Genomic DNA, 23,063 nt, shown 5'->3' on the forward strand with positions numbered 1-23,063 from the left:
GAAACACTGTGTAAAGTATATGGTTATCTGCCCGGCCAGGCGTGGCTCAGCAGTTGAGCATCAACCTAAGATCCAGGCGATCAGGGTTCGATTCCTGGTCAGGGCACATGCCCGGGTTGTGGGCTCGATCCCCAGTTGGGGGCGTGCAGGAGGCAGCTGATCAATGACTCTCATCATTGATGTTTCTATCTCTCTCTCTTCCTCTCCTTTCCTCTCTCTAAAATCAATAAAGATATATTTCAAAAAAAAAAAGTATATGATTATCTAACCACTATGCTATATACCTGAAACCAATACAAAATAATTTTTTTTAAAAAAGACAAGCAAAATAAAGTATATAGGGAGATATACATATATGGCAAATCTATAAAGAAATCATCTCTAAAGATGACGGAAAGGGTTGGCTCTCAAAGGTGCACAATGTTGGCAAGACAATGTTTTGAGGTTGGTTGGTGGATCTGTAATTAGCATGCTTTATATCCGATCCATGACATCAGTTCTCAAGTATTTATGTCAAATACTTTATATTGTAAAAATGGAAGAACCAGTCCAGGTGTGCCACACTGCGGGGATCAGGCATGGAGAGATGGATGGCACCAGGCAGAGGTGGGCGCCTGCGCCTGTCACCTTGGCTGAGCTTGGAGGCGAAGAGAGGCAGCTGTGAAAGGGGAATGTTCTCCCGCTGAGGCAGGCCCTCCTGGAAGTTAGCAGCAGCTGCTGAGAACCAGCTTCATGAAGTGAGGCTTCAATTCTCAAACATGATGATGCAAATAGACATTAAATGTACCAAACTGCAGCCTATTTTTGCCAATGCAATACGTACATATAGTTCTGACTCTGAAATACATAGCTCTTATATTTAATCTGTCTCATCTTCAGCAATTTAAATTGTTTTAGTCTTTCTGGCCAAAAGGTGCCTTTCATTTCAAGAAGTTTTATTTTTTAAACTGTATTTCTAAACACTTACCTTGTTTATTGGGTTATTTTGTTCCATATCCAAAATAAAATCTTGTTTTTCTTTTTTCCAAGTTTGGTCATGTTGTCATACTGCTTTTATAATTTAGGAAAGGAGGTGGGAGGGGCAGGGAAGAGAGGAGGAGGAGGTCTCCCTTGCCATAGCCAGAATGACTGACAGTGGTCTAAGGAGGGGTCTGCCTGTGGCGGGCAGTGGAACCCCTATGGGCCCCTGTGCTGTACCTGGAACTGGTACCTGCCCAGGACCCTTTTCTGAGGTTGCTCAAAACTACTCTGAGGAGGCCATGCCCATTCCTTGGTCTTGGATGTCCAGCTGTCTGGACTCCCCCAGCCCAGTCCCAAGAAGCAGACCCAAGATGAAGCATAGCTTCGTGCATGGGCCTGGCTGAGGCCTTGTCCTTCACTGGTTCAGAACCTGCCTCTGCCCCAGACCAGCCTGATGAGGACAGAAGGGCAGTGCAGGACCAGAAGGGGCAGCTGGGGGGCTGTCAGGACCCTCTGAAGGCAACTCTGAGGGTAGGCTAGTTATCAACTTACCCAGCTGGGCTTCCTACCTCTGCCCCTCAACCCAAGCCCTGGCCTCAGGGAACCTGGCTAGCTGCTTGAGACCCAGTCCCCATGGCCCTGGCTCTCACCCCTCCCCCAGGGAGACCCTATTCCAGACTTGACCTCTGGGTGCAGATTTGTCTCCTTGATGGCAGAGAACCTGGCTGACGTCCCTGGCCTCCGCTCCACCTGCCATCATGATGGTCTGGTCCGGCAGGGGCCGCTCAGCCCCTGCTCGCCCAGTGTGCGCAGTCCTTCAGGCTTCCTACTGCCCCCAGCCAGTGGCCCCACAGAGAACGCTCTCCTGGGCTCCAAGCTCTGTGGCTGTGGGAGGAAGTGCAGAACCACCATCTGGTTGTAGTGATGAGATTCAGACACGAGGCAGCTCATTAGGGAACAACCAAGACAGCATATACTTAAGCCCAAGGATCTGCCAGGCAGATTCTGCGGGAGCTTTGAGGGAGGCGGAGGGGGCGAGGGAGGGAGAAGGCAGATGGGTGAGTAGGTGGGGCTGGGGGGAAGCAGGGCCTGATTGGAAGCTCCAGCCCCCACTCAGAGGCAGGATGGAGAGATCAAGCTGCCTCCCTAGCAGTGTGGTCTGGAGAATGGGAAAGTAATGCCCCAGGCTGTCTGGAGCAGGAGGGGTTACTGAAAGCTCCCAGGGGTGATTTGGAAAGGACTAGGAGAAATGAGGCCAAGCAGGCCTGAAAGTGGGCAAGAGGGTCCCCAAAAGCAAGGAGAGTGGGCAAAGGCCCAGTGTCTGGGACAGGGGCTGACAGGGAGGGAGCAACACAGCAACCCACAGCTAGCTGGCCCCAATGAACCTGAAAGCACAAGTTACCCTAGCCTGTTTTGGGGAGAAGTTCAGGCAGCATTTGGGGGCCCTGGCTCAGCAGCTTCTACATGGAGGAGGTATTTTTGATGCTGTCCATGTTCCATACAGGCCTGAATTCAACCAGGAGCACAAGGAAGAATCTCCCATTGGCTGCTGACCTGTTCTCTCCCAACTGAGTGTTGTGCAGGCAGGGTCTCCAACCTCAGTGGCCCAGGGACACCAAGGACTCCTGCGGGCTCCCCAGAGGCCTTGCCTCTCTCCTGTCACCCCTGCACATGCTCACAGTGAACGTGACTTCCTGCTGCTGGTAAGGGTGGGCTGGGAGCCCAGAGATGTGAACGAGGCTGAGCAGGATGGCTGGAGAGGCTGTGCCAGTAGGGCACCCTTCAGAATTCATCTGTTCCCCTTGCAAGATTTGAAGATGGTTCCCCTGACCCCAGGAGCTTCCAAATACCCTGGACACCCAGGAGAACCAGGAATTCAGAGGTGAGAGAAGGCAGAATTCAGGACTCAAGACAGGTTTCAGAACTTGTGGTTTATTGACACTTGAGCACAATAGCCCTGGGAGGAAGGAGATCGCCTTTCTGGGCTCTCATCCTGGGACTTGTCCCTACAGTCAGGGGAAACAGTCATCCCATAAAACCTCTCCCAGAAACCTCACTGAAATGTGCACAGATAAACCCTTGGCAAGGCTGGCACAGCATGTGAATGGCAAAGCTTGGTGAATTTGGCAAAACTGTAGAGCCTTGCAAAAGCACAGGCTCCCAGGTACCCCCTTTGGACTATGGCAGAATCAAACCAAATGGCTTATTTTGCACAAGCCCACCTAATTTCCATTTAGCTGGCATGGGGGGCGAGGCCTAGGAGCTGTCAGAATTGTGCCCCTGGCCCTGGGGATACTGCTGAGGTAGCTGGGGAAGGGGTGAGGCTGGGACTACTTGTGGGCCCAGGAAGGACAGGAGACAGGACTATGGCCAAAGGCAGGGAGGAGACAAAAGCTGACCTAGTACCTCAGTGAGCTTGTGCTTCTTCCTGGGGCCCGAATCCTGTTGTTCTCTCCCTAAAACACACCTATTGCCTAGCCCTGAATGCTGAGCACAGGCTGAGTTGGGGAGGCCATGCATCACCTCAGAATTTCAGCGGGTTGGGAGTTTGACTAGCCGCTCTGGGGAGCCCCGCTGTGCCTACCCCCTCTCAGGCCCTCCCACCTCAGCTGCCTACCTCTCCCACCCCTGCTGGCTCTGGATCAGCTCTACCTGTAAAAGCAGGGCTGGAATTCTCCAGCTTTTGTATTCCATATAAGGCGCTGGCATCAGTAGCTCAATTCTTTTCCAACCCACTTAATTTTAAGAATAGACACAAGTAATACTTATTCACCCCTCCCTGCTGGCAGTGGGGGAAGGGCCTCAGAACCGGCAGCATCTCCCCTCCAAATTTCCAGAAGCTGCTGCAGACTCAGTGCAACCCTGTGCCCTACAAAGGGGAAACTGAGGCCCAGGGTAATGCAACAACTGACTCAGATTGCATAATGAGCTAGTGGCAAAGGTGGGACTTGAGAATGGGATCAAGGTTTCTGGACCAGTGTCTTGGCTAGGGGCACTCTTGGGACTGTGTCCCGAAGAGGAAGTGGACCAGGATGCTCAGAGGTTGAAGATTGCCCAGTGGCTCCCAGTGCAGCCCAGTCAAGATGGAAAAGACCTGCTTTGTGCTAGCACAGGCCAGCCCCTGAGCAGCGGGAGAACTAGGACTCCCTGGGCTAACAACGGGGTCACACCAGACAGCAAAAGCCTCTGTTGTTTGACCCCAGCAGCCTGGTTCGAGTTCGGAGAGGTGTCAGGACAATCCTGGAGAAATGTCCTGGTGGAGCCTCAGATCAGGGCACAAATCAGGCCACCAAGTGGTGGAATCCAGGCTCCACGCAGTGAAGCTCCTCTCTTGGCAGCAATCAATGGAGTAAGATTAGCAAAGAAGAGAAAAACAAACCCATTGCTCCCTCCATTAAGGGCATGCCTTCAGGATGCCAGGCTGGTAGTGAAGGGTGGGCCCATGTCCAGCCTGTTGCCAGCCTTGTGCTGGGAGGGGCTGACGAGAGGACTTCTGGCCCCCAGAAGGCAGCAGAGCCTTCAAGTTAAATGGGGTAACACATGGTCATGTTGGTTGCCAAACATTTTCTGAATTGCATGACCATGTTTAAGATGCTTTTTATCATGAGGTCCTGAGCAAGGCATTGACTACACGGCCTCAGAGTCTTCATCCTGTTGTGGGGGTGGGGTAAACTCAGAACCTGCAGGCGGTGGTCCCCCATGGCTCCTTCCCTTTCTGCTGGACAGCCCAACTGCCTCAGGAGGGGTGGCTCTCATCATCAGCCCCTTCCCCAGAACTCCCTTCAATGCCACTGGGGTCAGGGGCCTCCCTATGCAGATCTTTCTGGAGCCCTGCGGTTATTGGTGGATTCAGAATACCTCTACAGGACCTCCTGGCCTTGGGGACCTGGCACTAAGCTTCTTCCCACTGCCCAGTCCCCCAGCAACATTCAGCTGAAGACTCAGTTAAGCAACCCACTGCCCTTCCCAGACTTGCCAGCCTCTGCCTGCAGCGGCTCTGCCCACCACTACAAGCCCAGGTCCTCCCACCAGATACCTGTCTGCCCCTGGCCTGATTTCTACCTCAAGCCCTCACACAGCCCTGCCACCTTCAACTCCACACAGCAGCTGTATTGCCCCACTTGATGTGAGCAAGTGAAATCACCTAAGCTTTACCTTCCCAGGGCAGGAGGGGACACAGGCAGTCAAGGCTGGGGGCAGAAGAGCAAGGCAGCAGAGGCTGCCAGTTATTGGCAGAAAGAGGGGCATCAGTTGGGCAGGTGGGACAGACTCCCAGCCACATCCCCACTGCCTCCAAACAGACCCACAGACTTGCAAGAACCTCTTACATGTGTTTCTGAGTGAAACCAATCCAACTACCAACACACAAGACATTCTGGAACATTTCAAACAGCAGCAAGAACCTGCCTGCTCATGGAGCTCAGGCCCTCAGCCTAGGGTCCAGCCAGATACCAAGTGGGGCCAAGGAAGGTGGGGATCAGGCTCCTGGGGTCTGGCCTGGGTGACCTGGAACAGCCCATGCTCTTAGGAACTGCCTTGCTGACTGTCAGTGGCTCATCACAAAGTGGCAAAAAGAACTCTTCCAGGAAGAACTCTAGCCTAAACCATCCACTGTAACAAAATAAATCCTGCTTTTGTGGAAACTTAAACATGCCTATTGGCACCTATCATAGGCCCAGCAGATTCTAGCATTTCCTAAAACTGTTTAAGGCACTTGAATGGCTTATTAACACTACCTGAAAAGGTTTTTGTTTCAATCTTGATTTAAGAAAAAAAATTCAGTAATACTGCAAAAGAAGTTTCCCCTAAAAAAACACACCAATACATAAGTTTCCTAAGGAATAAAATAAATGCTAAGCTCAGCTTAAGTTATTTGACACAACAGGTCACCTTGGCACTGACAGAACAAAGACAAAACCTGAAATACTGCTTCTGAATTAGACTTTTCCCTGGAAAAAAAAGAACACAAGAGACAAGTGCAGCATCTCTGAGCTTCCCCTCCCTGGGTGTGCCAGGGATGAGAGGGACCAGTGAGGCCAGAGCCACACATGTCATGGCTGCCACTGCAGATGCAATCCTAGATCCTCTCTCGTTTGGGAAGCGAGCTCAACCAGCTAGGCCCCACCAAGTGCGTCTGGAGACATGAACCCTCCCAGCTGTGGCCTATGAGGAATGGATGAAAAACCTGTACTGGATGCCCAGGGCGTGTTTGCAAGTACCCATGGCTCCTGGGTGTGCCCAAGGGTCCCACACACAGGGTTCTGCTGCCCGGTGTCTTTGGTCTGGCTGCAGTCAGTGACTGTGGCCTCTGGTTCCATCCCTGCCTCGTAGGGGGCAAGAGCCAGTACAGTTCCCAGGCCATCTTCTCTTTGGTGAGGCTTCCTTTGGAGGATTCCTTTGTCCCACTGCCTGTCACGAGAAAGGTGTGACAACCACCATCCCATGCAGTTCTACAGCCATCAGGAGGGACCAATGCAGCAGCACAAGAGGCTTGGGGTTCCCAGGGAAAAGCACTGCTTGGGTGGTGCCCACCTGCCCACCACTGCCTATTGGGTCCTTAGGCATTTGAGGGGTAGGGTTATAGGGTGGGGACCAGGGCCCTGGACATCCTAGCTTCTCCATGGAGTGTTGTTCTCTGGCTCTGAGATATCAGAGACAAAGTTCTGGCTTCTCCTGTCTGTCTGAGATTCCCCAGGCCCCTGGGCCCCACCCTCCAGCAGGTCTCGGGGGTCTCTGAGGAAGACCACTATGACTGTGATGTTGTCATGGGAGCCCCGCTCCCTGGCTGCAGCCACCAGCTCCTCAGCGACATGCAGCCCTCTGCCCTGATGCCTGACCAGGTGGCTTTGCACAAGGCCGGCCACCTCCTCGTGGGGGACTACGTCAAAGAAGCCATCACAAGCCAGCAGCAGGTAGTCCTCAGAGCCGGTCAGCTCCCGGGAGGCCACGTCTGCTTCTCCAGACACATAGGGCTTCTGGAAGACATCCCCTAGGCATGGGAGAGAAGTGCCTGGTGTCAGACGATTGCGCGGCCTGCTGCTCCATTCACCTTGCCAGGCCTGGCCTCACTGTGGCCACCCTTTCTCCAATATCCAAGCTCACAAGCAAGGACACAGGGTGAAAAGATAACTTCACATGGAGAGGATGTGACAGATTTATTCTGGTGTTCCTGAGGAATGAGAACCCAGCAGGGCCAGAGTTCAGCTCTACAAAACAGCTTCTCACTCCTCGTGGAGCAGGGCCCAGAGTGAGCGGCCCAGGACATCACGTGGGCTATGGCCCTGGGCCTGGCCCTGCTGAGCTCCCGATAGCGCCCCTCAAACACCTGACAGGCACTCAGCTAAGCTTACTTCTCCTCCCTCACACCTGTTCTTCCAGAAAAATCTTTCCATCTAGATTTTTCCGAGGAAGTGTTTCAACAAAGAGATAATGACATATAACTTGGACCACAGTTATTTGTGTGATATGTCTGTGCCCGTACTCTCCAAATTCCATTCACAATCTGATTGATAACACAACCCTATTGATGACAGGCACCTTTTCAGCACGACACTGCCATCCCCAACAGCTGGGCCCAGAGGTCTGAGCTCTAGGTAGCCTTTCTCTCCTGCCCCTTGCCTCCTTACCAATGGCTCTGGAGACGGCCAGGGTCCCGTTGACTCTCCAGCAGTCCATGTAAGACACGAAGCCACCCAGAGCTTCAATGCGCTCCTTCTCGTCCTGCGGAAGACAGCCAGAGTGGGGCCTAGGCGCTCTGACGGGGTAGGGCATCTAGCACTGCCAGCTGGGAGATGAGCTGGTTTCTAAGACAGAGCTAGGAGCCACAGCTCTTGAAAGGTGCCCAAATGAGGCATTAGTAACACAGTGAGAAATTATAAATAGCTTAATCGTCCTTCAGTTGCAGGAATGGCTGAACAGGTTATGGTGCAAATACAGACAGGCCATTTATAGACACTGACCAAAGCCCATCCCTGAGCAGCGTCTCAGGGCCAGAGAGATGCTCACAGGCAACAGAAAGAGCACAAGCCCCAGGGTCAGATGGCAGGTCCCTTAGCTATCTCACTTTTCATGCAGGACACTGTCCCTTCTCTGTAAGTTGTGCGAGGAGACCAAGCGTGTGCTACATGTGGTCATTTGGCAGGGCTGGATGAAACCTGAGCCAGGCCCTGGACAAGCCCTGTGGCCCTGGGTCTTCATGCTTCTCCTCCACCCACAGACCCTGCCCGGCTCCCCAAAGGACTGTGTTGCTCCAGGCCTCAGAGGACAGGACAGAGGCCCAGTCCAACTGTGAGTCCTGAAACCGCTTTGGTTCTATAAATTCCCCCAAAGGGTTTCCAGGTGTGAGCCTACTGCTTGAAGGTGGTAATAGTGCCTGCTGTTTGATGGTGAGCCTGACACTTGGAAGGGGTGGAGCCAGGCCCAAGCATGGACATCTGTCCTTGCTCTTTGCCTGGTGCCAGTCTGCTGAACTCAGGCAGTGTTTGGAAAAATGCTACCTGCAAAAAGTCCACAGTGGGCCTCAGAGGAGGTGCTGAACACTGAGCTTACATGGGTGCAGCTGGTAGATGCAGAACCAGGACCCCAAGCAAAGATTTGTATCTAGTCCTAACTTGGATCACATGTTACCCGGCTGCTTGTCTTGGGGTAGGAAAGTCCAACAGAGAACAGGCACTGGAGGCCCCAGAGAGACAGAATACCTGCCCCTTCCTGGCTATGTGCTTTGAGGAAGTTATTTAACCTCTCTGGGCTTCAGTTCTCTCCTCTATACAATGGGGAGAGCATATATAGAAGGCAGAGCACAGGCTGTGAGCTGCTGTGAGGTTAAGGAACGCTGTCATTTCTGCTGCATTGCTTTCTAGAAGCCACAAAAGAAAAAACAGTTCCACACAATTACATAAAACCAACACTTCCAGATGGAAGAGCCCATAAAGAAAGACAAAAGAATTTGCAAGTCGCTGCATAGACAGGGAGTCAACCTCCCTAAAGTATATAAGATGCCTACAGATCGATAAGAAAAATAGTAACAGTTGAGGACAAAAATGGGCAACAGACAGGAACGGGGTGTTCTCAGGAAAGGTGACATAAATTATCTTCAGCGTTTGAGAAGATGCTCAAGCTGGCTCCTTAACTGAAATGCAAACTAAACGAAGGCTTCTCACCTATCCAACAGCAGGACCTCACACAGCCTGAGGGGGCATTTGGCAAACCTGTACAATGACTCAGCTATCGCACTTCTTGGAATGTGCCCTGTAGATATACCTGACCCTGAACAAGGAAATGCTGTACTAAGCTATTTACAGCTGCCTTGTTTCTAGTACCAAAAGACTGAAAAAAATCTCACTGTTCATGAAGGAAAGATGGAAATGAATGGAACTCCACCAGCCCTAGGAGAGGATGGGAACTCTTTATGCGTATGTGCTGATGTGGAACACCCACCAGGCGCACAGGTAGAGGAAAAAGCCAGTGCAGAGCAGCATGTGGGGCCTACAGGCATCCCCCAGATGCACAAACTCTCGCTCTCCCACGTCAGGAGACAGCATGGACACTTCTGTGAGATATGGTCTGAGTAGGAATATGTCATCCTCGCTTCCAGGTGAGAACCCTGAGGCTCAGGTGGGTGAATGACCTCAGCATAGCTTCTGCCTAACAAAGCCCCTAGCCTGGTTCCTTCCAGCCCAGCATCACCTCCTCCCTCCCCTCATTCCCCATAGCCCAGGTGGGCCGCTCCTTGTCTGCATGCACGATAAGACCCTGCACATTGACTCCATTTACTGGGCTGCCTGCTGGGCACAGAGCCCAGCTCTCCCCTGCAGCTCTGGGCTCCATGTTGCTGTGACAGAAGGGGTTCATTTGGGACTACTGGTTGTTAATGTCCCAAGCTTTAAGGGACCTCTAGCCACTGGAGTCAGACATAGGAGCTCTCCCCATGGAAGAGTGCCAAGGGTTTCCTGGGAAGATAGTCCAGGGTCCCTTTTGCTTCCTAATCTGCCCCAGCAACCCCTGGCCAGGGCTTCCTGACCATCTGCTTCCCTGACAGGCTCAGCACAATGGGGCCAGGGATGTCCCAGGTGTGAGTGGAGGAAGCCCCTTACCTGTCGCTCAGGTTTATGCGGCTCCATCAGCTTCACCACCTGTCCCTGCTGTACCAGGATGACCTGCGAGTCCCCGAGCCAGGCGATGTGCAGGGTCTTTCCTGTGATGAGTGCACACACACCTGTGGTTCCACTCTGCAGCCGCTGTAGGAAGAGAAGGCCAAGAGCAGTGAGGGCGGGCCAGGCACCTGCCCCACGCACAGGCACACGTGGCCCAGGTGGAAGAACTGCTGGAAGACTGCTCAGAGAGAGGAAAGAGCTGTCGGTGCATGATGGGCACCGTGAAGGATACAGGATTACGCCGAGTGCAGGGAGAGCACATCTGTGTGATCTTATTTATATCAAACTCTGGAAAATGCAAAGTACTGTCTGTCAGAGAGCAGAGGAGTGGGGAACAGGTGGGCAGGAGGGAGGGACAACAGGGCAGGAAGAAACTTCTGGGGTTGATGAATATGTCCATTATTGTGAGCGTTTCACAGGTATAGCCATATGCTAAAACCTATCTAATTGTATACTTTAAATATGTGCAATTAATTATGTGTCAATTATATCTCAATAAAGATGTTTAAAAATAATAAACTAAACTAAACATCTGCTCAGAGAGTTTTCTTACCTACTAGGGGTGATGGTGGCCAGGAGGGCTGAGATGTCAGGTTTTCACTGGTTCCTACCTCACTATTTTAGATGCCTTATGGTTTTCTGTTGTCTGGCTTTGCTGATTTCCACTCTATGCTCAGAGTGTCTGATGATGGTGCAGCCCCCACCCCAAATCTCACCAGCTGTGTCAACTGGGGAAGCTCAGCTAGGCCTCAGTTTCCCATTTTCTAAAATGGACATGATCTTAGTATCAATCCCACAGGGCTGCGGGAGAACCTACTGAAGAGAACACAAGTAAGGCTCAGTGGGGGGGGGGGGTGTGTGAGTGGGGGTGGATGAGTTCTTTCTTCTTTCAGAAGCAGATGCTTCATCCCTGTGTGGCTCTAACTCTGAGGAAAGAACACTCTGAATGGACACCAGTTCCTGCTGAGACCCTGCCCAGGAGAGCAAGGGCAAGTGCGGCTGTATACTAACATGTTTTCTTTTCTGTATTTTATGATGCTTTCTCAAATCAGGGGCCTTATTAATCCTGGACAGAATCACCCCCTACCCCCAGGGCCAGGTAATTCCTAAACAATGACACAATGCCAGCAGCATTTAGTGAGGACCTTCCAGCCCCACCAACCACTTCCATTTCTATCCCTCTACAGGGCTGGGCCTCTCTGATGCTAATGGCTACTAGCCCCCACACTCTACAGGACTGGCCCACCTGTCCTCACCTCTCGTTTGGCTTTCCAGAGGAACATCTCATCGGTGCGCCGGAAAGCTTCTCTGAGGGCTGCCTCTGGGTCTGTGCGCAGCTCCGGCTGGCGAGCAGCATTGGCATGCACGTGCACAGCAGCATACCTTGCAGCATCCACTCCTCCATGACCGTCAAACACTGCAAAGTAGGCGCGGTCCACAGGGTCCTGGTGGGGAATGCAGTGGGAGTCACTGCCCTGCTGGCCTCATGCCTGGCCGAGGCTGTGACCCAGTCGGAGGCTCTCATCAGGCGCTGACTGGAAGGGTCAGGAGGGGTCTGGAAGATTCAGCATGGCCTTCGCCATCAGACAACCCTCCAGTGCCTCAGATCCACCTTCTGTACCGAGTTGCTGGGAACATAAGATGAAGTAAGATGTACCAGGTGGCTCCCAGTGCTTGAGACAGAGCAGGGCTCAGCAATCATGAGTCTGGGTGAATGTGGTGGGTGAATCCCTGAGCTGGGAAAGCAAGGCAACTAGTGGCTTCCCTGGCCCAGAAGAGCTGGGATGATGAACTGGGCCTCCTAGAACTCCTGGAAGAGCTTTGAGAGATGTCTAGCACCTCAGCTTTCGGACGGAAGCTGTAGGCATCACTCCTATCTCGGCTCTGGCTGGAAGGTCTGCTTGGCACTCAGTAGTTTCCCACCCCCTGGGCAAGCCCTCCTAAGCTGTCCTGATCGGGAACACTGGCCTCTTGAGCCGCCCTAGGCCCGGGAGGTGGAGCACTGCAGGTGGAGCACTCACGGACAGTCCGAAGAGCTGGTTGAAGGTAGGAAGGCACACGTGCCGGTCTTCCATCCTGCGGCGAGTGTTCCGGATGGCATGAATGGAGACCAGCCACTGCTGCTGTCGAACCCTGGCAGTCAAGGGCACTTGCTTCTGCCACTGGCTGCATACTTCCCAGAGTTGGTTAAAGAAGTTCAGCGCCAGGCCCTTGGCATCCAGCACTGATGGGTAAGATGGAGGGTTGTTAGGGAAGCATCTACGCAGGCCATCTGGAGCTCTGCTTGCTCTCCCTGCCCCCGCTTCCTGTGGCCTCTACAGCTCTCAAGATAGCCCATCACAGGTCTGCACAGGCCCCTCCAGCCCATCACACCCCAGGCACACCAGCCTCAAATGAACTGTGCATGACAGGCTGTGTCATCAGCAGTGAGAAGTGTCTGGTTTGGCAATAGGCACCAATGGCCTCCTGCCCCACTCCATTCATAGAGCCCACCACAAGGAAACAGCCAGAAATGCACGGATGATTTAAGGGCAAAGTACAGAATCACTTAAAATTTTGCATTAATTTGAAACAATGTATATCCATGACAGAGTAAATTATGGTCTATTCTCTGGACAAAGAATTAAGCTGCTATTAAAAATGATTTTCGCAACTTAATATGTAAAGTGCCACTGACCTAGCAACTGCACTCCTGGGCATTTATCCCAGAGATATTAAGACTCTGTTCATACAAAACTTGTGTATGACTGTTCACAGCAGCTTTATATATAATAGGTGAAAACCGGAATCGGCCCAGATGTCCTTCAATGTGTGAACAGTTAAACAAACTTGGGTACATCATGCCATGGAACACCACTCAGCAGGAGGAAGGAAGGAGCTACTGACACACACAGAAACCTGAATGAATCTCCAGGGAATCATGCTGAATGAGAAAAGCCAACTCCCAAAAGTTATATACTGTGTGATTCCATTTATATGCATTCTTGAAATGACGAAGTTATAGAAATAGAGATTAGTGGTTGTCAGGGGTTGGGGGGAGGGGTGGGGGTTAGGGTGGTCATACATGAGGAAATCTTGTGGGATGAAACTGTTCAGTATCTTGACTATGTCAGGATCCTGATCATGATATTTCAGTATTGTTTTGTAAAGACGTTACCATTGGGGGGAACTGGTAAAGGATGCCTGGGATCCCAATGTGTTATTTCTTATAACTGCATGTGAGGCTATGGGTCTCCCAAATAAAGTTTAATTTAAAAAAACTAAAGGGTAAAATAAAAATGGACTTTTACAGAGTTTGTAAGCATGCAAAATGCTTAATGTCATAATATTAAGGAAAAAAACTGATATTAAGGAAAATATCATGAAAAAAGGAGGAATGAAAATTCCATATCATGAGTGTGTGAACCAGTCTTCAACCACTTGGACCCAGAAAGTAAAAGTCAGGGAAGGCATACAGGCGCAATGTCCGCAGTGGCTGTCTATGGTGGTGGTTTATGGGTGGTTTTTTTCTTAAGGACACTTTTTTTAGTGCTTTCCCAATTTGCCACTACCAGTGTTAGTCCCAGGTGATGGTTTTAAAATATGCCAGAAGTTCTTTGATACTGCTCCCTTTAGGAGTGGGAGCCCCGTTCCCTCCCCTTGAATGTGTAACTCCGTGACCTGATTCTGATAAATATAATAAAACCGAAGTGACCATGGGCGGCTTCAGATACCAGGTCCTAAGAGGCACTGTGGCTTCCACCTTGTATGCCCTGTCTTTCTCGTCTCTCTCTCCCTCCCTCTCTCTCTCCCTTATGAATCACTGGCTCTGAGGGAAGCCAGCTGCCATGTCATGAGGATGCTCAGGCATCCCTGTGGCAAGGCCACATGGTATAGAACTGAGACCTCTTGCCAACAGCTGTGTGACTGAACCATCCTGGAAGTTGAGCCTCTGCCCCCACTGGCCTTTGTCTGACCTCATGACAGACCCTAAGCAAGAACCACCAGCTCAGTTGCTCCCAAATTCCAGACCCACAGAAACTGTGGGATAATAAATGTTTATTGTTTTAAGCCCTTACAGTTTGGGGCAACAGGTAATACCCCCTACAACACGGATTTTAAAAGAAAATTTCAAGTCCTACTTAAACCTGGCTCTAAAGGAAAGATTAACAAGGAACGAGTCCAAAGGAAACCTCAGGTGCTGCACCTCAAAGACTCAGTTCATTCTGATATACAAATCCCTCCTGGGACCCCTGCAGGCCCAGGTGCTGGGGCCAGGTATAGCTGGTCACCTAAGAGGGTGGCCCCAGGGCAAGTAACTAGAAACAGGGCAGACTCAGGAGTGTCACAGGCCACACTCGAAGGATTTGGGGAGCTAGAGAAGGAATAGCTCGTGCCCAAAGGCAGTGGCTACAGAAGAAAAGAAGGGCCAAGGCCAGGGGAGGCATGGAGGGTCTGCGAGCACAGGAAGCCTTGGGGAAGATACTTCTGAGAAAATCCACACATTGGGGGTGTCTAGAATTGGCTGCTGCCACCACACCCAGAAGTTGGTGGCCATTCAGGCATTTGTCAAGAACTGGGTTTTATCAGGTCTGAAATACCCAGGGAGGCACAGAGCACCATTTACTCTCTTGCTACTGTTTTCATCAACGTGTTTAAACTTGAATCTTGGCTCCAGCAAAGGGCAAATACCAATAAGAATAAGCTATGGGGAGGATCACCTGGCCCACACACTCCTGATGCTGCTCACAGGACACACCTGCTTTCCAGGCACCCAGGGAACTGCTCACTGGGGAGAGGTAGCTGGTGGCTCCACCTAATCCTGTCACGTAGAGGTCTTAGTCACATCTCTGCCCTTAGGTGATGATTCTCATACTGCCCATGGATAGACTTTAACTAAGTTCTACCCCCATGACAGGGACAGCTAATCAAGGCAGGGAGACCAGGCCTGCATGGAGGGTGGAGGGCTCTGCTGCTGCCAGCCACCGCACTGCTCCTTCCCTGCCAGCAGGTGGTGCTGATCTCCTGCCTGAAAGTGGGCGGGCAGGGGCGAGCGCCTTAGGGCTTTGTAGAGAACAATGACTGCCAGTCACTGAGCCACTGTCTTCAGCTTGGAGGCCAGAGGAGGCTGTGCTGGGATGGAATGAGGGCAGGGAGCCTGGGAAAAGGGCAGGGGACCCGGACAGAAAGGCCCTGCACCTACTGCAGGGACAGGCTGTGTTTTTCTTCTCTTTTCCTGGTCTGTTCCTGGCTTTGGCCTCAGTGCTCTCACTAATGCTGAGATAGTCGGATAATACAGGAATACCTTGTTTTATTATGCTTCGCTTTATTGTGCTTAACAGATGTTGCATTTTTTATAAACTGAAGGCAAGATTCCTCCCCCACCCCAGCAAAAAGATTATGACTTGCTTTATAGCGCGGTGGCCTGGAACCGAATCCCCAATATCTGGGAGGTATGCCTGTAATTAAGTGACATGAGGGAGGTGTTAGCAAAAACACTATATAGCCCTAGCCGGTTTTGCTCAGTGGTCAGAGTGTCAGCCCGCGGACTGAAGGGGAGGACACCAAGGTTGCAGGCTCAATCCCCAACCTCGGTCAGCAAATTAGTGGGAGGCAACCAATCTATGTGTCTCTCTCACGTCGACCTTTCTCTCTCTCTCTTTCTCCCCCTTCCACTCTCTCTGAAAAGCAATGGGAAAAAATATCCTCAGATGAGGATTTAAAAAGCACTATATAAATGAACCAAATCAACACTTTAAACTTACACGTGTGATATGTCAATTGTATCTCAATGAAAAACTATGAAAGTAACACAGTCCAATAGGATATGGCAAAGGAAGAGGAATCTGCTGGGGCTCCTACTACTCTGATGGCCAGGTTGGGCCCCAGAACCTGCTCTGCCTTCTGCATCTCATCTGGCCTTCAGCCCAGCCTGAGGTCTGAGTTGCACCTTTCACCAGCAACATGGAAAGACACCAAAAGCTGGCACCCAACCTGGGCCCACAGCACACTCCACCACAGGCCATGCCCGAGCAACCCTTGCTTGATGTAGTTCTGTTCTGACATGAACCGATATTTTGGTGAAATATGATAGAAAGGAATTACTAGGGAAGTGAAAGGAAGACATACAAAATAAGAACCTTGTCTCTTTAGTATAAGGTTCACCCTGTTTCTGGGTCCCTTTTACCGCATGGCTCGGGATTCCCTGCTGACCACTGTCCCAGGAGCAGGCTGCCTCCCCAGGCTCTCACAGAAACCCACTAAGTCTTTACCTGATGGGGTTGGGTCAGCCCATGCCATGGGCCAAGCTCTGGCATTTTCCACTGGCTGGACATCAAAGCTGCCTCTGGGAACCCACTCCCACCTCACCCTCCCAACTCCCACATCAACACGGGCTGATTGATGTTGGCTGAGGCAGAAGAGCAGAAGCGTGACCCAGAGACAGAACCTTGGTGTCCTCCCCTGTAAAACAGGCCACACATTATTCATCCCCTGGCTGTTCTGAAGCCCAGTGAGTGGCTGCTGTGCTCCCCCTGCTGACTTCAGGCTGTGAGTGCTCTCTCTGTATCTTGATCCTGCTGCCCCATCATGAGCATGCGCACGTGGAACTGCCCCTTCAAGGTTCTCAGCCATGTGCTGCCACAACCATCTTTCCACCAGCAAAACAGGAAAGGTGATGAAGGCCAGGTGAGCCTTGCCTTCTCCCACACTGGTGCTTGCCAGCAGCCTGCCCCTTGTCTGCCTGGCAAGTCTGTTGCCTGCTAAGCCTGGGGTCCCGAGAAAGAAAACTCACGGGTCACAGGGGCCTTTTCTTCCTCCACTTCCTCGCTGTCCTCCTCCTGCCTAGGTAGCTTCCTGAATTCAGAAAGGTCTGTTTGCAGCAGCTGGGAAACGGCTTCGTGGGCTAAAGATGAAGCAAGTGGTGGTGGAGCATTCCTGGAAAGGGAACAAGAAACGAACTGGGGCCGGCTTCTCAGCAGAAGCCAACATCTGAGTGTCAGCCCGAACCCTCCAGAGGAAGATCTCAGGCCCCCCTCCACCCAGGGAGGCTGCCCTGGAGGCAATGACCACTTGCACCCAATGTGGGGCCACAATGAGCAGGTCGGTCTCTGGTCCTTGGGGAGCCAATGTCCACATGATACCATTACCTGGGGCCTGTGCTGCTCCAGATGTGGGCTGAGGCTGGTGTAGCAGGGGTGTCACAGACTTGTGAGTTGTGTCCACTGGCTTCCATGGCCAGGCCAGGCAAACTGTCCAATGTCCAGCCTAATGACAGGTGCCTGGTCACCAATACCAGCTGGGGACCTTTGGGTGTTGGGAGCTTATGGGTTGAATTGTGTCCCTCAAAATTCATATGTTGAAGTTCTAATCCCCAGTGCCTTACACTGTGATCTTGTTTGGAAGTAGGCTGGTTGCAGATATCATTAGTTAAGATGAGGTCACCCTGGAGTAAGATGGGCCCCTAATCTAATAACATGGTGTCCTTAACAAAGGGGAAATTCAGACATAGACACACAGAGAATGCTATAAGGGTGAAAGTAGAGACCAGAGTGATGAACCTACAAGCCAAGGGCAGCCAACAACCACCAGAAGGAACCAGCCATGCTGATACCTTGATCTTAGACTTCTAGTCTCCAGAACTCTGAGACAATACATTTCTGTTGTTTAAGGTACCCAGGCTGTGGTCCGTCATCATGGTCACCCCAGAAAACAAATCCAGGAAGCACAGGACCCTTGGGCTGTGCTTAGAAGGTGGGCTGTGCATGGCCCAAGGGGTCCCCGGTCCATCAGAGCAGCTGGTACAAGGGGATGCTGAGGGCAGGGAGGCAGGTGTCAGGGAAATGGGGAGCCATGACCTTGGAGTGTTTTGAAGAGGGACGTGACATGATGGGATAGGCTTCTCTCTGTCCTCTCCATTCAGGGTGGACGGAAGGGTAAATGCTGCAAGGTGGCCAAGGCCCTAGCTGAGGAGGGCCTGGTGGTGGACAGGAGGGGAAAGAGCAGGCACTGGGCAGGGGACTGGACAGGTTCCTTGTCCACAGTGAGTCTCAGGTTTGGCTGAAGTCAAGAGGTCTGGGGCGAATGGGCATGTAGTCCGGCCTGGAAATGGGGCCTCTAAATGAATGTGGGTAAGGGCTAGAGCCTGAAGGAGCTTGCCTGGGTAGACAGCAGCTGGAGGGCTGGGAATAGCTGGAGAGATGGCAGCCCAGGGTGGTGGAGGAACAATTCTGGGAAGCAAGACTTGGTTGAGTGCTTCAAAGGTCACAGCCAGGCTACCCGGAACAGACCTGGGGGGTCGGCATGGGCAGGAGTAGGAAAGCAGATGGAGGGAGGAAATGGAACTTCGAGCGCAGGAGAAGAGGGACAGGTATGTGGCAGCTCCTAGGATGTGGTGGGGATGGAGAGACTGAGGCCAGTGGGGAAGGACAATAGAAAATTCTGCCATGGGTACACTTTTCCATGGGCTCTCTTGCCTGCCTGCCCAGCCTCCAGCCTCGGGGCCAGGTCCCACACCATGTTCCTAGGAGGCCCTTCCTGGCTCCCCCAGGCACTACCCCTGGTACCCCTACAGCCTTAAGAATATATTCTGACCCCAGCTCTGGCCAGTGTTTCTCACTGGGTAGAACATTGGCCCACACACCAAAGGGTCGCAGGTTCGATTTCCACTTAGGGGCACATACCTGGGTTGCAGGTTTGATCCCTGGCCCCAGTTGGGGTGTGTCGGGGAGACAACTGATCGATGTGTCTCTCTCACATCTATGTTTCTCTCTCTCTCCCCTCCTCCCTCCCTCCCTCCCTCCCTCCCACTCTCTAAAAATCAATGGAAAAAATATCTTTGGGTGAGGATTAACCAAAAAAAAAAAAAAAAGAACATATCCTGACCCCAGAATCTGTCTCCTCACCAGTGGGAGCCCCTTGCAGGCTCGAGGACATGTGCTCACCACCCTGTGCCTTTCCCTGAGGGCTGGAGATCAAGGTCCAGTTCAGGTGGCCTGTGATTCTCTGCTGGGCTGACACTCTGAGCTTCACCCTGAGGCCAAGGACCTCCCATCAGCCTGGCGGATGGGTCACATCCCTTTGGGACTAGGCATTTGTGGTGTCTATAGCTAGTCTTAGGAATCTACTGGGATGAATGAGAGGGTGACTCAGGGGAAGAAGCCCCTGGCACTGCCCTTGAAAAACAACCAGCCAAGACATGAGAAATGAGTTCCTCTGCTATTTGGGGATTTCCTGCCCACCACCGGGTTTTCCTTTCTCACAGCAGGGAGAAAGGGCGCCTGTTCTCCTGGTGAGGTTGAGCTGTGTCTTCCTGCAGGCCCTCTGAAGTCCTACTGCTGAGGCCACTGAGCTTCCGGCCGTGGGGACCAAGACAATGTCTGGCTTTGGGCCACAGGCTTGCTTCCTGGATACCTCTCCGTTTCATCCAGGGGTTCCCACCCAATACACTCACAAGGCACTCAGGCCCTGCACCAGTCGGGACTCCTAAAGTGGCCAGAAGATGCAGTGAACGGGACAGGTGTGTGTGCAAGGCCCGGGGACCCAATGAACACTCTAGTCCCACCCACCTTGGAATTTAAAAGGCATTTCCAGTTTAGCAGCAGAGATGAAAAGGCACATAAATAATATAGTGCAAGGAATGCACTGCTTGGGGACCTGAGATATGACACAGAACTGCTAACAACAGGGGAAAGACAGGATGTAAATTATCACACCCTTGAACTCGGTGATCTGACTTCCAGACAGTTTCATAAAGGATATCATTTAAAATCTGAAAAAACTCCATGGACCAATATGCTCAAGATCCCTTTCACCCAAGAGCCCGCACACTCGAGCTCCAGGAATAGGAACCAGCTGGGGGGAACATGTGTGGGGTGCTCCTGACAGTCACAAGAAGTGTAGACAACATGTGAACATCTGTGGCTACATAGGAAAGAACAACTAGAAAAGGACAAATATAACTGAAAATAAATCCACTAAGATGGCTGGGAAATATAATACTTTGAAATATTACATTTTAAGGTGCTTTAAGGCAGATTCACAGAGCCCAGTACCACCTGCTCCAGTCTCAGGCCAGGGGGCTGTGACACTGGTCTCTTCTGTCATTAATAGTCTCAGGCCTGCTCTGTCATCCTGTTAATTAACGGGGTGCCCATTTAACACTTGAGCCCACGCCTGCTGCCACCTCCTGCCCTCTCAGCCTCGCCTGTTGCCAGGGCCTTGAGGAGCCCCACTCCACCTAAGTCCTGCTTTTCCCTACATTTACCCTGAGACACCTGCCCTCCATCATAACTAAAACTTGCTCCCCCCCAAAGCCCTATGCCCCACACACCCTGGGGAACAACTCCTGACTTCTCCAGCTCAGACCTCTCTCTGGGCAGGAGGGTGGTCACCTGCTCCTGCTCGGTCACCCTCCTCTTCCTCTACTGTCCCCCCCCCATTTCCACTGCTGTGAAGCAAAAACAGCCCCACCCATCCTGGATCCTCCCCATCCTTGCACATCCCTTCTCTGAGCCCTCTCCCTCCCTGACCTGAGAAATGACCTTTAAGTTAGCCCCAAGCTGTGGCAAATCCCTCTTCTAATGCTGTGCCCCTTGCCCAGAGGCCCAGCTAACCTGGGGCTCTGCTGTCACCCAGGCAGCTTTCCTACCTTGGTCCCCAGCTTGTTTCTCTCTGTCCCTCTGGAAACATTATCCTTGGTACAGCAGTGTGCTGGGCCCTCTTGTTCTCCTCAAGCCCTGGTCAACAGAGGTACCAATCCTCCCGAGCCTGCTTTTCCTCCCACAATCCCTGAACCCCCTGGGCCCCTCGATTTCCCTTCTCCCATGAGTGCACTGTTGAGCCTGGCTGGCTCCCTCTCCTCCTGTTCTTCCTGCTCCTGGCCCTGAGGGAGGCAGAACTCTGGGAGCCCTCCCACCTCCCACACCTCTAGCACCCATCCAGCACCCCCAATATGGTGGTGTCAGGTCCCAGGCCCGCTCTGCTCCACCTACCTCTAAAATACTTCCTCAAAGTCAAACATGCTGACAACCCCCTCTATACATGCCATTCCCTGAGGGATATGGTCACTGGGCATTTTCTCCTGAGCTCTGTGGGGCCATGGGGGATGCTGGGATGGGAGTGGCCCAGAAGTAAGCCCACAACTGGGGCCTTTGTGCTCAGCGATCCAGGCTCCCATGCTGCGGAGTGGGTAACTCTGCTAGTGGGGGGCAGGTGTGTGGGAATGGAGCTGACCTGCTGTAAACGAAGCACACCGAGGACAGAGCCATGTCCTGATTTTAGGGATGATGCAGTGACTAGGGGCTATAGGTGTGGTCCCTCAAGGACGGATGAAGTTCACATGAATACCACATGGCCTGCCAGCTCACACGCCATGAGCTTTCCCATATCACTCTTGAAATCTGCTAAGCTGGTTGTGATCCCTTTCTGTGTCTCAGCTTCCTCGTCTGAGAAATGGGGGAAGCACCACTACCTCTCTGTGGGACAGCATGGCCTGCAGCTGGGCCCATGGCCAGGCCCTAACCTGTTTCAACATGGAGGTATAACCCATCTGACCTCTGTCTCCCTATCAGTAAAACAGGACCTACTACTTAGCACCTATCGTGAACTGAACTGTGTCCTCCAAAATGACATGCTGAAGTCCTAACCTACAGTGGCCCACGATGTAACCTTATTCAGAATTAGGGTCTTTGCAGGTCATACTGGAGCAGGGTGGGCCCCATATCCAATAGGACTGGCATCCTCATAAGAAGAGAAGGCACACAGAAAGACAGGAAGAGACGCCACGTGAAAACAGGCACATGGGAAGATACCATGCCATGTGACAATGAAAACTAGATTGGAGTGGTGTGTCTCCAGGTCAAGGCACACTAAGGACTGCAGATGACACCAAAAGCTAAGAGAAGGGTCTGGAATAGAGTCTTCTAGACAGCCTTTGTCAGAGAACATGGCCCTGCTGACACCGCGATCTCTGACTGCCGGCCTCCAGAGCTGAGACAATACATTTGTGTTGCTCTAAGCCATGCAGCCTGTGGTAGTTTGTTACAGCTGCCTTTGGAAACCAACACAGCATTGTCACAGGGATTCACATGGGGAACATAATTTGCACAGGGCAGGATATGTGGGATAAATGCCAGGTTCAAGGTCAGCATGTGGCATATGCCATGCCCCTTCCTCCTGTCCTGTGCTGTCCCCTCCCAGTGGGTGCATGGCCTACCTGCTGCTCAGGAAGCCCACTGCCAACTCGGCCAGTTCGCCCTCCACCTCCTCCTCGCTCAGTGCTGTCCCTGGGATCTTCCACGGCAAAGGGATCTCTGGGCTCAGTGGGGCTGGGAAGTCTCGGAGAAACTCATCCAGGAAGCTGGGGGTTTCCTCTGCCATCTGGCTGCTCTGCTCTGGGGCTCCAGAGGACATGCCCAGAGCATTCCAGGGGGCCTGCTGCCAGGGTTCCAGTGAGGATTCACACTAGGGAAAGACATGAGGGTCAGCAAAAACAGAGAGCATTCAGCATCCTGCTGTGGGGTATTAGGGCCCTTCAGTGCTGACTAACAGGTCTCCTGCACCTCCAAGCATCACACAGCAGGTGCCACACCAAGCCCAGGGCTCAAGGCAAAAGGTCAGGGCAACCCAGTTTCACACACAGTTCAGGGGGCACAAGTAAGTGGGAGGTACAACCCTGGCTGGGCTGGTGTGATCTGATGTGGGGGAACCTAGAGAAACGGCTTCAGATGGATCCAGGAGCAGCAGCTGTATGGATGTTCTGAAGGAAGGCATGTTCCTGGCAGAGATGGCCAGCACGCCCAGTGGGGGGCAGGAGAGGGACACTAGGACCAGGCCACTGAGGCAAGTGAATGTGGCAAGTGAGGGGGTTCAACTTGACCCAGGATCTAGACATTCAGGAGGTGAGGAAGTGATGGCAGCAGGGCTGTGAGCCTAGAAGTGGTATTGAGAGGGGAGAAGGGTCACCTGTTGGGG

General features: G+C 52.3%; 1 protein-coding gene across 1 annotated transcript; it reads right to left on the reverse strand.

Moving 5' to 3' along the window:
* Window positions 1–2,872: 2,872 nt before the first annotated feature.
* Window positions 2,873–22,803, reverse strand: PPM1F (protein phosphatase, Mg2+/Mn2+ dependent 1F). The gene is made up of 7 exons (XM_016204315.2): window positions 22,306–22,803; window positions 16,885–17,027; window positions 12,134–12,336; window positions 11,369–11,557; window positions 10,053–10,196; window positions 7,587–7,680; window positions 2,873–6,949 (listed from the first exon to the last, which is right to left on the reverse strand). Exons 1-7 carry the CDS (start codon window positions 22,500–22,502, stop codon window positions 6,570–6,572), a joined length of 1,350 nt encoding a protein of 449 aa, XP_016059801.1. The 5' UTR covers window positions 22,503–22,803; the 3' UTR covers window positions 2,873–6,569.
* Window positions 22,804–23,063: the final 260 nt, after the last annotated feature.

Source organism: Miniopterus natalensis, chromosome 20, assembly GCF_054644295.1.
Source record: "Miniopterus natalensis isolate mMinNat1 chromosome 20, mMinNat1.hap1, whole genome shotgun sequence".
NCBI classification, from domain to species: Eukaryota; Metazoa; Chordata; class Mammalia; order Chiroptera; family Miniopteridae; genus Miniopterus; species Miniopterus natalensis.

Bases quoted from the DNA above. Each gene is read 5' to 3' on its own strand.
- PPM1F (XM_016204315.2), bottom strand. From the start codon at position 22,502: ATGTCCTCTGGAGCCCCAGAGCAGAGCAGCCAGATGGCAGAGGAAACC. The intron at 12,337-16,884 runs GTGAGTTTTCTT...CTTACCCATCAG, and splicing joins AGAAAAGGCCCCTGTGACCC to TGCTGGATGCCAAGGGCCTG. The intron at 10,197-11,368 runs GTGAGGACAGGT...CTCTTCCTACAG, and splicing joins TCTGGAAAGCCAAACGAGAG to CGGCTGCAGAGTGGAACCAC.